This window comes from Salarias fasciatus, chromosome 22 (genome assembly GCF_902148845.1).
Source record: "Salarias fasciatus chromosome 22, fSalaFa1.1, whole genome shotgun sequence".
Classification (NCBI taxonomy): Eukaryota; Metazoa; Chordata; class Actinopteri; order Blenniiformes; family Blenniidae; genus Salarias; species Salarias fasciatus.
This window is the reverse complement of record NC_043765.1, coordinates 25,941,103-25,959,615: the sequence shown is the minus strand read 5'-3', so window position 1 is coordinate 25,959,615 and position 18,513 is coordinate 25,941,103. Positions and strand designations below refer to the sequence as shown.

The following is an 18,513-nucleotide window of genomic DNA, read 5'->3' as shown; positions in this document are numbered from 1 at the left end:
CAAACACAACCTGGAAGCAAAGTGATTTCTCTGAATGAGGCCTCGGCAATGTGCCTGGTGCCAGCAGGATGAAAGCAGACCCAGGTATCAAACATTCAGCAGCAGTGGCACCGCCCCCGCAAACGGCTCCAAAGGAACTTCTTACAAGGACTCATTTAGTTCCTCCAGTATTCTAAATAAAACAGTAAAACATCAGATGAAGATGTGGTTTCGGCCTGTAGCTATATTTCAAGATATGGTTGAACAAACTGGGAACTACATCAGTTTCATACTTGTCATGCAGCGGATTTTAAGAGAACAAAAAGTCACAGCGAACCCCAAAATGCTGCAAAACCGAGAGTCATTGTCTTATTAGCAGAAACTATATGAGGACTTTTTCCCAGATAACTTTCCTGGTAATAATAACAGTCAACCGTCTGTGTTTTGGGAAAAAAAGCTTGTTCCACAAACAGACCATCTCGAATATGAAGCACGGTGGCGGCAGCATCAAGCAACTGGGCTGCAATCGATAGAGATGCTGTTGAAGAAAGCTTGCCGTAAATTTTGGTTACATTTCCTCCAAAGATGTTCAGATATCTAATTATGACGTGGAAGAGGCGTCTTAGGTCAAATGTCCTTCAGACTGCATGAGACACATGAAGCATGGCGGCGGCAGCATCATGCAGTTGGGCTGCATCTCTTCATAAAGCAGGTGAATTCTGCAATACAGTATTTCACCATTGTGACTGACAGTGTGTGGCACAACTACCGCTTAGTTTTTGTTTTTTTTTTTTCCCTTGCAAATTGAAAAAAACTGGAATGATTCTGCATGTTTTGTTTTGTTTTGTTTTTCGGTCCATTGTGGATTCATGTTGCTCACTTCCGTTCTGTTTTTTTGAAGCAAACTGTATTTGAGGAAGCTGGCCAGGTTCCTGCAGGAGCACTGCTTCATAGTGACTGTCATCAATCTCAGCTTTCCATCAATCCCCACTGAATGTGTTCTTTTCTCTCATCTGGCTGAAACCTTCAGTATGTACAGTGTTTCAGAGAAGCATGCGCTCCTCTTGAGTGTTTCTCCCTGCTGTTGCTTGTCTGACTAGAACTAACGCTAATAAATAAGATTTTTGATATCAAAGAGTTGAAATAAGAAGGGAAAATATTGTCTTTTTATTATTAATTCCATGTAAATTTCTTGAAAGTAGGGTCATTTCATAGACTATCTCTTAATTGCATCTAAGTTTTCACTTTCCAATCAGCATTTTAGGTAAATATAGATCCACCGTGGAAGCTAGCTCGATATTTTTCTTCCAATGAAGTTCAGAAATGCTAATGTCAACTGGAATTTCTTTTGGTTGAATTTCCACCAGACTGCATGAGCTGCGTGAAGCATGGTGGCGGAAGCATCATGCAATAAGGCTGCATCTCTTCATTAAGCCCCGGAGAGCATGTAAAGCCATAAGGGATGATAGTTTAGCTAAAATGCGAGGATCTGTGTCAATATGTAAAAGTCTTTGCAGAAGCCTGACAGAAAGCCTTCACTGGCTAAATCATGACTTTTGACGGTAGAACATTTACTCAATTGCTCATTTTACAATGTATGTTTCTTTAATTACCTTTTTTATAAGATGAATTCTGTCTTAGAGCTATTTTTGTATGGATTCCTGAAAGCAGGGGAAACATGAAGCTGGAGGTGAATACTGTACATTCCCATCCACCCCGGTGTCCATCTGCGCCACATTTGTTCAAATATTTGCCGACCGAGGCTGCGGCGCTGACAGTAGCCATGTATGACGGGGGAGGGGCTGCTTTTAATTAGACAGGCTGCTTTTGATTCCAGGCACGATTCTTTGAGGTTTTTTTTTTTCTTTCTCTTCCTGGTGGACGGCCAAGACGCCGTTAGCCTCCCAGCCTGCGCGCGCTGTATCGCGGCCGTGCTAATGCCAGGCAGATCAGTCAGCGTCGTTCAGGTGGGATTACTCCCAGAGCTCAGGATCCGTCACTTGTCAGTCTCGGCGTCGATCAGCCGCCCCGACGCCCCCCGGCCTGCATGCAAAGCACCTGGCCTCACTCTGAAATGCTAGCTAGTGGAGAGAGAGAGAGAGAGAGAGAGAGAGAGTCATCTACATGGTGTGTTTTTTTTCTTTAAGCCAGCGTTCGACCTGCCGGGGGCAGCTACGGGGGTTTTTGGGTAGTGAGGGAGGGAGGAAGAGGCGGGGGTTGGAATGAGAGGTCGGGGTCTCCCAGACTCGATCCGTCCTCTGCCGGCCTGATTATTAACTGGTCTTCTCTCTCTCTGTCACGCAGGGCTACCAGCGGTCCAACCACTTCATCGCCACTCAAGGTGAGTCGGCGCACGGCGACCTCCACCGACGGCCGCGGTGTTGGTTTGTGGTCGAGATGCACGAAGGTGTCGTATTGGGATTGATGTGTGTGCACTGGGAATGAGTGTGATGTGAGAGCACACACTGATGTCGTTTCACTAACTTACATGGCTCAAACCACCAAAAACAGTCACATTTAAACCTTTAATATTGAGAAATTTGAGTTATTTTTTAGCTAAAATTGAAACTGACATGATATTTTGCTTTATTTGCACCAGGCGGTTTGATTCAAAATGGCTGGTTCAACTTTAAACTGTAAATTGATTTACTTTTTTACATAAACACGTTTAGTTGAGCTACAGCAGGAAAGATATCTGGAGTTGTGGCTATTTGTATAACATTATAGTAAATTTCAGTCATCTAAAATGGGGCTGAACATATCTGAACCTTTAAAGTGTTCAATAATAAGAGTAGTGATGGAAAACTACAGTCCTGAAAACAGAAAACAAATACAAAAACTGTTTTATAGGACAAAAACACACAATCCAGAGTATTGATAAACACTATACTGTAAGTTGTGTTCTCTCCAGAGGTTCACAGTGTCAAACTTGAGTAGTGATTCTTCGTTTTTGTCCATTGGGTGGCATTATGGAGACTCTCTGAACAAACTGATGCTATGTCCTGGTAACCACACTGCAGGGAGCTGATGGAGGTCAAAGGTCAGTCGAATCTCCAACTCCTGCTCCTAAGCCCGCTATGCTAGTCTCTGTGGTCTCGTAACATTTCCAGTGAGAACACTTTGATGTTCGATTCACGTTTACACGCCAACGTTTTTGAAAACTGTGTCCGTTTCCACGAAAACGGCAGAAACACAGAAAGCGGTGTCGTCAGCATATTGGTTACATTTGAACCGGCGGAGGACGGGCTCATCATAAATCTGGTCTTCCTTCTAATACTTCTAATACTTTATTTAAGTCAGGAGCTCCTCAGTTCTCCTGTAAACGTGAAAAAAAACAACAGTTTTTCAGACGTTGTTCACACAGAGCGGATAAATCTCCAGATACCTTCTCAGTTTTTAATGACCCAGAACAAATCCTCTCTTCCCGCCGCGCCGGGCTCCGGCTGGTCGGCCGCCGCCGAGGACGATCAAACCGGGTTTTAATGAGAACATTACCTGGATTTAGCACCAGGCTGTGGGAACAGGAAGTCTGGGTTGCGTCACTCGAATCCGCCACACACACACACACACACACACACACACACACACACACACACACACACACACACACACACACACACACACACATACACTCAGAACTGTAACTGTCAGTCAGTCGTCACTGTAACACCAGCGACGGCGTGTGAAGTGGTGCGGCGGGTCTCGGCTCCCCGCCGGCGCTCTGATGTGGGTTTGATACCCTCCACATATAGGCTGCTTTTCCCAAGTGGAAAACACTGGTTCCCACAGAGCGAGCGAGCGAGCGAGAGAGAGAGAAAGACTTCCTCTTTATTCCAGCCCGGCTCTGATCCTGTTTATTCAGCGAATGTGTTCCTCACTCGGTAATCCCCCTCTGATTTCCCCCCTCTTTCACTTTGGTCTCAATTCTGTCGCTTCTCTAAAGTAACCTCTGAAAATGTCTCTCTCTCTCTCTCTCTCTCTCTCGCTCGCTCTGTTTCTCCTCTTCCTGCAAAGCAGAGGCAGAGGTGGAAGAAGTTCCACAATGTGCCTTTCAAGTTTTTTTTTTTTTATATTCAGGTAGCTGCTGGTTTATAGATCAGTCAAACAGAAAGTAACCCAGTTTAAATATTAAAGACTAGCAAAGCTGATTTTCTACATAAAATCCTGCCAAAAAAAAAAAAAAAAAACTGCCAAAACAGCAATGAATCGATTCTCTGAGAAAGTACACAAAAATCAGATTAGGCCCCGTTGGCTTTGATTCGTCTTTTCCCAGCTCGGGGATTTGCGGGACTCGTACAGTATCTGGATTTTAGTTTTTTTACGTTAGTGCTCCAAACAGAATCCGTTCCAAAGTCACATAACGACAACGCATACGTACATCTAAATCCGTTTCCTCCCTCCACCGCAAAGACGACAGATCGATCGATCGATTTGGAGCTCCGTGTCTTTGCTTCAGTGTATGGATGGATGGAGGATCGAGTCTGATGACTGGTAGACAAGCCGCTCTACCACCCAGAATGTGTTCTAAATGATACACTTTAAATAAAACTAATCCACGGAGCGTTTAACGCTGTTTGATGGTGAATTGATTAACTGGACGGCTTTGGGCTTGATACATTTTCCCTCCCTGTGAACAAAGATCTACAGAATAAACACTGAGGCCGATGTTTTAAATGTCACAGCGAGGCTCGGTCAGCTCTGCGATTTTTCATTTCCGCACTGTAAACACGCCATGGCTGCCGGAGGCCCGAGGCGCTCGTTCTGAGCCGGCAGGTCGAGGCGATGAGTCTCCAGGCAGCTGTGTCTCTGCAGCAGGTGCTCGGGGCGAGCGCTCTATTATGTCCAGAGACTCGGGAGCCGGCGGGGCGGGAGGGTTAAGCGAGGGGGGGGTAGCTGCCAGGCGTGCTCTGAGAAAAGCCCCGGTTCCGACGGCGCGCGGCTCCGCATACAGATTGGGCCCCAGCTGCCGCGATCGCACATCACCCGCCCCTCCGAGGCCCGGCCCCGTCCCCCCGGCGCTGCATTAGCACGCCTCTCCGGCTGCCGCTCGGAAATTAACATCTCATATCGCCGCGCTGATTGCTGACAGGGGACACCTCCCCGCCGCAGTGGAGGGGAAGGCGGAGCTAGCTAGCAGGTAGCATAGCGGCCCACGGGTCTGCACTGAAAACAAACGCGAGCCCCGGATTATCGCAGGCCTTTACAGCTCTTTTAGAGCGCTACAGATGTGTTTTATGAGGCAAATAAGGCTTTTCCTTTTCCTGCTCGTACGGTCTTTGTTTGACCTGCGGCTCGTCGTCGAAGGTTTTTTAAATCTATTAAAGAGGAAGCCGTGTGGGAACACAGTGTTTATCTGTACAGTCAGCTATTCTTTTTTTTTTCTCCAAATCTCATCAAAGGTACCAGCCGTTCAGTCCCAGCTGAATTCTGAGGCCCCGTTCCATTTGGTCGGATCTTCAGCCGAAAGGATCAGAGCGATGCCCCCTTTCACTGGGCTTCCCATAAAAAGCTCATTCAGCGGATCAGCTCTTTCAATTTGTACCTTAACCAAGACCGGAGGATTCAATCATATCTGTTTGATTGTCAAGTCTCCCCTGGCTCTTACTTTGTCTTATTGTGGACTTGCAGGAATCCGCCTACAGCAAGTCTTTATTCCAGCAATGGTGAAGAAATTCCATTAAAAAGCAGAAATATGGAGCGTGTGGAACGTCACAACGTTTCAGCCTGTTCATCAGCTAGGGCTTGATGGAAAAGGGTCAAGAGGAAGGAAGAATGAATGAAGTCCAGATTGTATGTTGATATTTAACTGATTTAACTTTAAATTTGTAATTTTTAAGCAGTATCAATGTGATTTTCACTTTTACCCAAGAAATTTGATGTCATGCCACGTTTTTCGAACAACTTGAGGTCCAAAGTCTTGTTCTAGGACTCTTTGTCAGGTGGAGGATTAAACCTACAATACCGCAGCCTGATGGTTCCACACAGTTAAAGACAGTGATGGCAGAAGGTCAACCCTGTTTCCTCCTCAAACCTCAATAACTGGCCTAAAGGCAGCAGAGTGGAGGCTTGGTTCGGGTATGATCCATTTCCAACGCTGTAGCCGACGCAAGTTCTTGAATTCCTACCATGTTTACTTTCTGGAATAAAATTCAAGCAGCGTTTGGAGGATGTGAATGACGTAGACTCACCGTCCATGGAATCCATCGAGGTACAAAATCCATCCGTAGGGATGGAGGAAGCTCAAACGGTGGAGCTCGACTTCGTCCAATCCACAGGTTGGATTCTCTGAGCAGGTTTCCATCTTTGGAGACGACAGTCCTCACAAATCGCTCCTGCTTCTGGGTTCACCATTCAAGATCAATAACGAATCAAGAAAACAATACAGAACACCCTGTTTCCATGTGTTTATTGACCATCGTTGAGTATACTGTTGAGTTGGACTTGGTCACACGATGCTATGTCATGAAGCTCTATTAGGGTTTCACTTTGACAGTGGAAGTTTTTCCATAAAATGGACAAATATCCATTAAAACCATGACAATTCTGAAAAGTGGCTGATGCGACGGCTCCTTCAGAGGACCCTGGTTTACCGGGACAGAGCTGTTGTACTTATACGGTATTGAACTGCCTCCACGCCGCAGTCACTTTGAAGAAAGGAGCTGCAGAAATGAAAAGGATTCACTTTGCTTGTTTAGCCTCTGCGGCCATGGAGGAGACTCTGGTGAGCAGCGTTGCAAAAAGAAAAACCTCCCAACATACACAAACTCACAGTCTCTTATACGCAGAGTGGTACATTATCCCAGATTGTCTCACCCTTTGCAGGCCCATATACGGGGAATGAAAATTTAACATCAGCAATTGCAAATATAAAGGGAGAAATGAACAGAAAGTGGCTTCTGCACACAGTCCTCCTTAGAATGTTTTGCTGTAAGTTAATTCAGGTGAATTAATATGCAGTGGCTGTGCTTATTAGTGTTTGCATCAGCAGTGTTTGAGTGTAAACATAAAGAAATTAAACAATATATTGTGCTTTTATGTGTTTTCTATAATGCAAGAGTACCCAGAGCAAGCCACTAATGTGTTTTTAATCGCTTTTGGGAGGCTGTGAAGCTGGATGACACTTAGGTCTGCACCGTATGACTCTGTACGGTAGGAACATGTTGTCTATATAGCAGAATACAAAAAGCTATAAGGAGAAATGTGGGAGGGTCAAAGGAATGACTTCATTTCAAATCCAGTTCGGATTAGTGATTCAGGATCGTTCCAGTAAAGCTCGTGACAGTCTCTCCTCGGGTTTATTTACCCGCCGCTACGTGAGCATTGTCTTTGTATAAAGTCATCTGGCTGCTTACAGGAGACGAGATGATACTCTATTAACCACGCCGGGGTGGTGGGAGGGGGGGGGGGACGCCGTGTTGGAGAGGTGCGCGGTGTGTTTTGGCAGCAGAGTCGGGATGAAGGAGGACCTTGTGATATTATCAACGCCGCAGCGTAATGAAATCAATGAAAGTGTCATCTTCTGCAGAGGAGGGGGGGATGCGGGGGGGGGGGGGGGGGGGGCGCTGTGATTTGTGTCAGCCACCGGTTGCCCGGGAAAAAAGCAACACCGCCGCTTGTTTGCACAATGGGCCGAGGATTTGTGGGTGTATTGAAATGACATTTTCTCCGCAGTATTAGAAGAACAGAGCGGCGGGCGATAGTTCATGAATGACACATTGTTGCTCCATTCCCTGGCGTGGATTACACAGCGCCTCGCCTTGATGGTTATTGCTGCTATTTTCTCTGATATATGACTCACCTCTCCTCCTCCTCCTCCTCCCTCTCACTCCCTCGCCTCCCACACCCATGCCTTCCACCGTATATCTCTGCAGGCCCCAAGCAGGAGATGATCTACGACTTCTGGCGGATGGTGTGGCAGGAGAACTGCTTCAGTATTGTCATGATCACCAAGCTGGTGGAGGTGGGCAGGGTAGGTCTCCCTCCTTTTCCTTTCTGGTCCTGCGACCTTTCCGAGATGGATGGATGGAGGAGGAGAGGGGACGGAGTTCCTGCAGCTCCGCTTTACATCATTCTGTGATCTTGAGCGATCGCCGTTTTGACCTCGGCGGTCATGGTCCAAGGTCAAAGACTTGATAAAAATGACGACTCGTGGTGGAATATTACCTTTTCTAATCTTTATCACTGTTGGACACAGTTGGCTATTCTCAGTATTCAACCTTTACCAACAAATAAAAGGGTTATTACAGAACTGGAGGACATTTGAGCTTCAACGTTTTTGAAAAAGAAATCTTCCTTTGTTTAATTTCGATATGCATTCAACAAGTAGGTAATGAAGTACAGATTAACTTGTTTGGTGCAATTGCCGTTAACCAATAGGACAGAATGTTTTTGGTTTTGGTTTTTTTATTGTAATTTTTTGTGGAACAAGGTTACTCGAGGAGAGATAATCAAGCAAGGCTGGCAATGTTATAGAAACATGAAAAATAGAGCCCGACCTTTTCTCCAGCCATACTGTTGGGAAGCTGTTTCTGTTGTTTCCATTTTCATGTAATTCACTGTTTCTTTTCTTTTTCTGCGAGGTGAGGCTCACTGGGTTGTTTGCTTGTTGGACACAGATTCCTTGCATAATGATAAATGTTTAAATATTATCTTGATCACAACAAATGTTTACATAATTCCAAGAGGCATCTGTGCGCAGAATACTCCACTGCAAATGTATTTAACTATTTTATTAAGGGACGTGGACCAGAGAAAATTGGTATTTTAGGAGCTTCTAGAGATATATTTTGTATTTTAAAATACTTTAAATCAACTTTTTGTTCCATTTTTAATTATTTGGTGTCAGGATGCAGTACAAGTTTACTCAAAAACTGTGTGTTCTAGTATTTTGTACAACATTTCATGTCTGGAAAGTCAATTGTCCTCCAATTCTGAAATGACCCAAAAAACAACAATGCCATCGGAAGCAACCAATCAATTTGTTCTCCGTCCTCTGGTGTTTATTTAGACAGAGTAAACTTTTTCAAATTAGTTGTCACGAACTCTGCTTTTGGCTGTCAGATATGCCAGCTGTATTGCTCATAAGCCTACAGATGTGAATCTTTTGACTCTTTCAATGGATTGATTTTCTGGGAACTTTGTGAAAGTAATGAGCAAGAACGATTAAACTGGTTGAACTTTTTTTTTTTTTTTTCCTAACAAAATTTGTGCGAATGTTCTCATTTTGTGCCAAAAAAAGGTTAAAACTCAAGCAAACTCCAGCAAGGGGCACATTTTAACAGGGTTTTTCAGAAATGGACCGTATCATTAGGAGCATCCCAGAGTTGAGCCTTTTCACGTGGCAGTCGAGCAACAACCCCTCCCCCTCCTCCACTGGCTTTAGCGCTCATCTGGACGAGTCCTTCCAACGGCAGCCGAGTGTTCGGCGTCAAGCAGGAGAAAATAATGAGACTCTGAGGCCAGTGGCGGCAAAACAAGGCAGAAAGAAGCAGACGTCTCTTATCTAGGCCGAGCCGTTAGAGGTCAGCTGGTCGGTGACGGAGGAGAATTCAACACATTCACTAACTTCTCCCCAAGAGTCAGACAAATTTTATCAAAAAACATTTTCTTAGGTTCAAGAACTGCTGCTTCAAAAGTCTGACAGCGCGGATAAGTGCGAATAATCTTCAGGAAAGGACACGGCAGGATCAGAACAATGAGGTTTATTCTGCGGTTGAACTCTTGGTAGTGTTGAAAGTTACTTGTGTACTAGTGTGTGTGTGTGTGTGTGTGTGTGTGTGTGTTGTTTCTACAGATGAAGTGCTGCAAGTACTGGCCCGATGACACAGATCTGTACGGCGACATTAAGATAACGCTGCTGAAGACAGAAACGCTGGCGGAGTACACGGTGCGAACCTTCGCCATGGAGCGGGTGAGTGAGTCCTCGGCTTTACTGCCATGAAAACACGTCTGCACGCCGCCGCCGCCGCAAGCGCTCAGACATTACCACAGAGCCTTAAGACCCATGAGTCTCTCTTCAGTGAAATGAGAGTTCCATCAACACACCAACCGATGTGTTTCCTTCCCGTGTCTTCCAGAGAGGCTATCCGGCCAAACACGAGGTGTGCCAGTTCCACTTCACGTCCTGGCCCGAGCACGGCGTGCCCTACCACGCCACGGGCCTGCTGGCCTTCCTCCGCCGGGTCAAGGCCTCCACGCCCCCGGATGCCGGTCCTGTGGTGGTTCACTGCAGGTAACCTCCCCCCGTCCGGACGACGGGGCAGATGCGCTCCGACAGATGTGGCGTCCGTAAATAGTTCCATTCTCGGGTGTCCTCCGTCTCCCTCATACCTTCCTTCTGCCGTGTGCAACACATTGCGATACACTTAATTTGCAGCGATTCAGCCTGCCTGTTTTATGTTGTTCTGGATTTCCCAAAATAGCTGGCAGCGCCACAGAGCCGGGTCTGTGTTGGTGGAGAGCGCGCCGAGACGTAATAACAAAAATAAAAAGTTGGGTTTCGCATATCAGCTGCAAGATTTTGAGAAAGGCGAAGGCGGTGGGATTTCTGAGCGTCGAGGATACCGTCTGGTGCTTCACTGACTTTCTTTCATTCATTCATTATTAATGTACACTTCTGTAAAAACCTTTGATCACAGACTGGTTGATCCATCTATCAAGTTCCAACAACATCCAAATACTTATCTAATCAGTGGCGTCATCAGAAAAGGCAGCTGTTAGCCTGTGGTAGCATGGAGTCTTACTTCAGGTGTTATGGAAAAGTGGTTCTTCCAGTCGCTCTGAGCGCTATTATCGTGTGACACCCAAAACACAATGAAAGTTTTTTTGTTTTTTTCTTGAAAATGTACCTAAACAAGGCCTTGATGATTTTTTTACGCTGAGAGTGGACAGTCGAAGACACGATCTACGGATCTAGAATCTCATCATTTTCCCACCTCTAACCTCTTCCACTCGCCTGGATGTCGATGAATCCACGACGGTTTGGAGTCAAATTAAAGTGAGAACATACTTTTTTTATGGTGCCTGACTGTAGATTGTGGCTCCAGATCTCAACTCCTTCTGTTATGGTACTTTATTCTTACAAAGGTTCCTGATGAAGGTGAATCAAAGTCTGTAGGTCTGGAAATCAACGTGTCCCACATTAAATTAAGCTTTGGATTATTTATCCACCCTTCACAGTTATTTATTACCACTGGCTCTTGATCCAGGTTTACGTCTTGAAGTCAGTGTGTTGCTAAATACGGATGATGCCAGTTGTTATGCTTCAAGAAATCAATAAACCTGAAGCATCTCGTATGCTCACGAAGACACTTGATTCAAATTGTGGCTATGGATGCTCATTAAGCCCAGTCTTAATTTCACATTTGTCACAGTTCTGGACGCGTCTCTCAAAGGCTGTTAATTCCCATTCTGGCTCCTCAAAGTCAATATGCTCCAGATTGTCTGGCAATCATTAGTGTTCCTCTGGTGAAATTGGCTTTAACTGAAGATGAACCCAAACCACTGACTGAATTCCCACCCGCCGGTTTAGGATCACATAAACAAATTGCAGGCTCAAGATCTACAAGTGCCTTCAGATTTAGACAATAAGGAAATCTGCACCGACCAGGTCATTTCTCGGGGTTCAATTTCTTTTTCTCTTTTCAATGTCTGTTTTTCTAATCTCAAATCATTTTTTTTTTCTTTCATAAATGAAGCATAAACATCGGCCGGCCATGTCTGATTGACTCATTTCCTCTTCAGGGCCATTTAGACCCAATCAAACAAGAATAGAGACGAAGGCAAGCGTGGAAACACAAATCATCCAATTATACTCTAGAATGTAGATTCAAGGATCCTTTACTGTCATAGCAGTGCGTGCTGTGTGCCATTTATTTATTTACATAAATAAGTAAAGGAAAAAAAATAGGAAATAATATAAAATAAGTGCAATTAAAATGGTATACAGATAATTCAGCCTGTTGGTAGAAGCTGTGAGGGGTCAATCCAAGGTTTGTCTACCAGGGTCTGTAGGATGAAGGTGCTGAAGGTCGCGGTTTGAGGACTGTGGACCACTGATGAAATGGCAGTTGGTCCTGTAGGCGTACTGTTGAGGGTCCATGGTGACGGCCATAGCCATCCCCTCAGAGCGGATAGTCGTTCAGGCCTGTGCCTGTGGAGCCGAGGAGGAAGAGGATGATGGTGGCCGACTTGAGGCAGGTTGTAACAGCTGCCTTTCGGACGGAGGTGTTGTAGACGTCCGTCAGCACCTCAGATGGCTGGTGAGCCGCCCAGAGATGTTATCAAGGCCGGCGGCTGACCGAGGGTTGATCCTCTGTGGGGTCCTCCTCACCTCGCCGGGGGTCACGCTGCGGGGTGTCTCGTCTGGTGACGGGCCGGTCTGGTAAAGTCCTAATGCTGATGGTCTTCATGGCAGAAGAGTTTCCATGAACTGAAATGACAAAGTGCCACAACACCCCGCTGCTGATTGCCATAACGAGGCTGTCTGAAAAAAGGGATTTAACCGATGCTCAAGCCAAACATTCAGTATCCATGGTAATGCAACGACACCATCACGGTCCGTGAGAGAGACATGACTTACAGATCAGACGACGTCTGGAAACGTCCCGTCGGCAGCCGAGCTTTCTGTCCCAAAGTTACACTGCTGGCCTTGAATTTCTCCCAAAATAATAACAAAAACAAACAGCAAATGTGAAAATGTCTTTGATTCCATCACGTGAGAGAGGAAAGTAAAGAGCATGATGGGATTACATGAGGAGCGGATGAATCCAACGGCCTGCTGATCTCAATGATCACCCAGCCATGTCGATAAGACTTTCATCAAAATCTATGTTGTTTTTGGGTTTTTGTTTCAAAAGGAAAATTAAACTAATTAAGTTACTAATCAAACGACTGAAGTTTCAGAAGCTAGTTAAAGCTAATTTAATTAAATTTTCCTAAGAATCACTTCAAAAACTGCTGATTTTTGGTGTGAAATCACAGCTTAACTTTGACTTTTTTAAGGATCATTTCTTCAAAAGTGGTGTCGGAAATAATAGTTTTGGTGGCTTTTAGGGGGAATTTGCCTGAATTTGATGGTCCCTGAATAATACATTTAAATTTTTTAAACTGCTCAACGTATAAGCATCACGGTGGGGTTTAAGTTTGTTGATTTCTCTTCATATTTTCACCGATTTGTCCCAATCTCATCGTGTATGATGCTCTTGTTAAACGATACAGATGCACAGCAGAGAGAAACGCTGACACAAACTGCGTGGAAGTATGGAGACAACTCTGTTGTCGAGGAATGAAATATTCCCAATGCGCGCATCAAGTTTTTTTAAATAATGTCTACCGAGAGAGAATGGAGGCATTGGTAAACACCCACACAGGTCTTTATGATAGTGGAGTCAGAAGTCAGAGCACAGAGGAGTATGTCAGTAAATGTCTTCGTACTCTCTCAACCGAGAGGATTTCTAACTTTCACTCTGCAACTTGGACTTCCTGGACAGTCATGAGACTCTCTGAGGTATTTTATGGTCTCTTCCCCGTCTGTGACAGCATGGGGGCGGGCCGGACCGGCTCGGCTGCATCGTGCTGGACGTCATGCTGGATATGGCCGAGTGTGAAGGGGTGGTGGACATCTACAACTGCGTGAAGACGCTCTGCTCCCGCCGCATCAACATGATCCAGACTGAGGTGAGCGTCGAGAGTAGGGCTGTCACGGTAAACCGGTATTGATGATAATCGTGGTTTTAAAAAATGAAATTTCAATATCGTGTTCAAAATGCGCACATGATAATATCGTAAAGAGGATCTAGTCCCACTTGAAACGTGTTGAAGTGTATTTTCAGAATCCGCTCCTGTTCTTCCGCCCTGCTTCGTCTCCCTCCTGCAGCCCCTCCCCCTCCCCCTCCCCTCACTAAACACAGCAGGAGCAGCGGTAGCGGCACGGCTCCTAGCTAGCGAGGCTCCCAGTTAGCGAGCTTCACGAGTGAACTAAACATGTCGGTGGTGGCCGACAGCGAGACGCTCTATCCTAACCCGAAAAAAGTGTGTTTAGCAACACTGACTGCACCTCGATGCTAGCCGGGTAGTCGTGGGGCCCCATTAGGTAGGTTCCAGACGTGTCATTGTAATGTGTCCGGGGGGGTTTCAAGTTATGTCGCTGATATCCGCCGTCTTCTCCGCCGGCCCCCTTCTAGCAACTAACCGGTGAGTACTCGGAAAAGGGCCCCATGCGGGGGATTTTCGACACGTTGTCGTTGCAGCGTCTAGTGTAGCGCCTTAAATTTGTCATTGAAATTGACTGATGTCAGCCGTCCCTCGGGACCCCCTTCAGCTCGGGGCCCTAGCCAGTAGCGGCGGCTCTGGCTGGAGAGAAGCAGCTGCTGCGCTCATTCTGCCTCCGATTTAAACAAACAAAAAACAAACAACAATCCTCGGCAGTTTGGTGGTGGTACAGGATTTCACCCCAACAGGGCCCGAGGGTTTTCATAACCCACCAACCCGACGTAAATTGTGCCTCTGCTGTGGATCCTCTGTTAATCAGTTCATCAGATTTTAATTAGTTGAGTGTAACTACACTTTTGGTGTGCAGTTGTACAGTTACTGTTCTCATATTGTTTCAACACCTCATTTGAAAGGTATTCTGAATGTAATTCATCTGGGAAAAGAGAGAGAAAACAAACAAAAATAAATTAAAGATGAATCTGAATGTTTGTACCATTATTAGTTAAATTTTTGCTGATATCGTGATAATATCGTTATCGTGATATTTTTTGCCCACGATAATCGTGAGAGAGAAAATTTGATATCGTGACAGCCCTAGTCGAGAGCCGCGTCGTGCTAGCATATATGCTAAAACTGGTGTCGGTACCACAAATGCATTGTTTTCAAGGAAAAGAAAAATCTCTCTTTGACTGTTCATCCCTGTAAAATCATGCAAAATGCTGAGTCAGGCAAGCCCAGGAACATGAATAATAATAATTTACCTCAGTTGTCTAGCTAGGTGCTAATGTTAGAAGCTAATATGAGTCTTGTACAGATAACATATTTTTACAGGCTTTGTTTTCGAAACATCTACCGTAGCAGAAGCTCCAGCCATCTCTGGACCCACCAATAAACACAGTTTTTACCGTTTGTTTAGCTGGTATATACTTATCAACCTTCATTATCTAGCTAGGCGCTAACTGTATGGCGCTATCCAAGCTAGGTGCCTATAGCAGGCTTATAAAAATTTATTAGCAACACATCACCACATCTGCTGAAGTTGCAGTCACCAAGAAACCAACTTTTGTTTAGTTTAGTTGGTAAATATTGACCTCCATTGTCTAGCTAGGCACTAACCTTGCAGGTTTATCCATGCTAGGTACCTAGCCATCATCCATTCTTTTCTTATTAGGTCTCCTGACAGTCCAGCCTCAAAACCATTGACACACCAGCGCGAAATTAAATCATTTACTGTCCTAATTATGGTTCTCTCAAATCTCTGTAGTTTAAAATGGTGTTTTTGATTTAGATACCATTTAGTACAAAAAGATTAGAAACTCGCTAAAACCAAATTGGATTCATTAGTGAAGATGGAGTAACATTAGTGTAGCATGGCTCTGCCATGCTGATATATAAGGATAACAAACGCAGGAAAAGCAAGTTGTATACGGAGATATTCGCTCTAATTGCATCAATAAAGCCACAGCTGCGTGTTATTCTATTCAACGTGCGCTTCGTATGAACTCTCGCTCTTCAAACAAACAAAGCAGAGAAAAAACATTCATTATGGGAAGAAATGAAACTATTAAAAGTTGGAAAAGAGCCGCGTTGAATCTGCGCCAGTGCCACAAACACCAAAACAATGAGGATTTATCTCCCGTTTAATGTCATCTCTTCACCTCTCAGCCGAAGCCCGTCTGCCAGTCCAACAGCCTATTTCTGCAATTACAGCGCGCATTAAGAATGATAAATAAGTTGGAAGAGGGACAGATTTTCACGCCTGCGATTTTCAATGTATCTTTCGCCTCTTTGATCTTTTGTTTGGTGCCACGTCAAAACAGATTTCCTAGTTTTCCCCTTAATTGCACGGCTCGTGACGTTATTTAAATGCGGCGTGTGGGCAGTGTTTGGCTTCGCCGCGATGTGTGTTTTCTGCACTTTTTTTTTGTTGTTTTGTTTTTCTTTACCCTATTTTTACAGGCGGTTTTCCACTAGAAAAACAAAGCCTGAGAGTGGGCTCGGTTCATGCGAGGAACGCTTGACACTTGACTATTAGTCAACATTCAGCAGCAGTAATTAAATCCGGCATTGTTCTTCACAAGTGGGCAATTAGCAGCCAGGATGCACATAAGTGCACCGAGGGGTGTTGTTCCTTTTTTCTTTTTACTTCCTATTTGTATTTGTTAATGGTTTTCTCCACCCGCTCGCCACCTCGGCGCGTCTCAGGAGCAGTACGTGTTCATCCACGACGCCATCCTGGAGGCCTGCCTGTGCGGAGAGACCGCCATCCCCGTCACCGAGTTCTCTCTCACCTACAAGGAAATGCTGAAGGTCGACTCGCAGAGCAACACCTCGCAGCTCAGAGAGGAGTTCCAGGTGAGACGCCGGCGCGCCGGGTGGGCGTAGTGCGATGCAGAGATGTGGAGAAGGATTCTTCAGGGTTTGTGGTTGGGTTAGCAGAGCGGATCCACAAAGTACCCATAAACCCAAATGATCAATTTCTCTCATCCAAGATGGCGCCGGTCATGGAGTTTCTTGAGCGTGTTTCCAATCCTCCGCCCCTTCCTTCTGCATTCTTTCTGGTTGATAATCTCCCATAGATCTTAATTATTGATTACCAAAGGCTCGGGAGGGCGCTGGATATCAGGCATGGGATCTGAGTCTGCAGGCAAAAGCTCTCTGAGTTCCTGCCGCCATAGGTTGGCAACGTTATCTGACTGAGAGGACGAGCGATATCCGCGCCGGGAGATTCTTTATCGCTAATGAGAATGACAAACGTGGAACGGATTGTAAGTGATGTTCCCTCAAAATATCAAGAGATGGGTCCAAACCAGTGTGGTACGGGAGCAGCCCGACAAAAGCCGTTCAGATCCCAAGGATAAGACGGCTTTGATGTTGCTCTGGAAGATCTTCAGCTCATTTTCTGACTAAAGGTTCTTAAAGAACAACAGCTCTCAACATACACAACAAGAACAAAAGATTCTTGAATGAAGAAATCCATTAAAAACATCCTTAGTTTCCTTGAATCAGTGTCTGATGTGAGACGTATGATTTCAACAAACAGGGTTTTCAGACTTGCACGGACTCTTATAACTCTGCAGCAAAAAAACACTTGAAAGCGAGTGAAGATGGACACCGCAGACAAGGTGAAGCAAAGATGGGAGAGAGAGCTGGACGTGGGAAATAAGACATAACACATGGCCGAGAGCCTGGAAAACACAGGTATCCTTCACCAACTCAAAGACGAGGAGGGACTTTCATCGGAGGAGCCTAATTCAGTTCTTGATCACCTCTAAACCGAAATACAGACAGACTGGCACCCAGTGAGTCTGCTGGAGGGAGTCTAGAGAGGTCCGGGATGATCAAGCTCATGTGTTATGGCCCTGCCTCATGATCCAGGTCTGTTAGAGAAAGATGACAAGAATCAAATCAAAGGTTGCCGCTTTTTTCTGTAATAACTGTGTGAGGTTTGAAACTCTTTATCTTGGAATCATTCTTGATTTAGCTGGCAGCAGTTTAAAAAACAAAAATATTGGTTCCAGGACAAACTGCCCAAACATTAACAACCACTGACATTACAATACCTTTTTATTATGATGCGAAGTCTTGATGTGAGGAATACGGTTCCCACTTCCTTGTTCTGTAAATGTTCCTTTGAAAAATGTTCCGCTCCACACGGCCGAGCTGCTACTTGACTGCTCCTCATTAAACAGACGCCCTGATAAACCTTTCACGCGCCCTTCTGCAGCCGAACGGCCGTTTTCTCCAAGAGCGGAATAAATGAGTCGAGTTCTCAGCCAAGGCCGAAGCTGCCTGGCTAATTGCATACATTAAACACAGAAAGTTTTCCATTGATCACGTGAGCTTTGTTTCTTATGATGGCTTGTTACGCAGAACGCCACTTCCCAGAGCTGGTGTTGATCAGCCGCTCGGCACTGGCCACGCCCCCTCTCCTAAACCAGCTGGGAGCCGATCTCAGTGGTTCGAATTTGGAATGAACTGGATGTATTTATGAGCTGTGAGAGTATTTCAACTGTAGTTTTTTTTATACCAGATAATCAGTGAATTTTCCAGGAGATGATTGGAGATAGTGCCGGCGGAGTATTGACATCCGGGCTGTTGGAGGAGAATATTCTCGCCGCCTCTTTCCATCTTCCCTTTGATCCCATTCCTGTTCCGCGGCGTCTGTCTTCCCGTTATCTCAGTCTCTATTCTCAGTCTTCTTATTTTATCTCGACATCGAGACTGAACGCGTCCTCGAGCCCACCAGCCTGTTAATTGTCTCCTCTGCCCCCCCCTCGCCAGACGCTGAACTCGGTGACCCCCCACCTGGACGTGGAGGAG

General features: G+C 45.4%; 1 protein-coding gene across 1 annotated transcript in view; it reads left to right on the top strand.

Annotated features, from left to right (window-relative positions):
* The window catches only part of LOC115409847 (receptor-type tyrosine-protein phosphatase U-like), a gene marked incomplete at its 3' end in the record, with an annotated part of 218,143 nt that extends 199,630 nt beyond the window's left edge, over nt 1-18,513 (top strand). Inside the window, 8 exon segments of the mRNA XM_030121130.1 lie at nt 2,284-2,320; nt 7,851-7,948; nt 9,773-9,889; nt 10,056-10,210; nt 13,519-13,543; nt 13,546-13,656; nt 16,396-16,545; nt 18,475-18,513. Coding sequence (XP_029976990.1) covers nt 2,284-2,320; nt 7,851-7,948; nt 9,773-9,889; nt 10,056-10,210; nt 13,519-13,543; nt 13,546-13,656; nt 16,396-16,545; nt 18,475-18,513 — 732 coding nt within the window.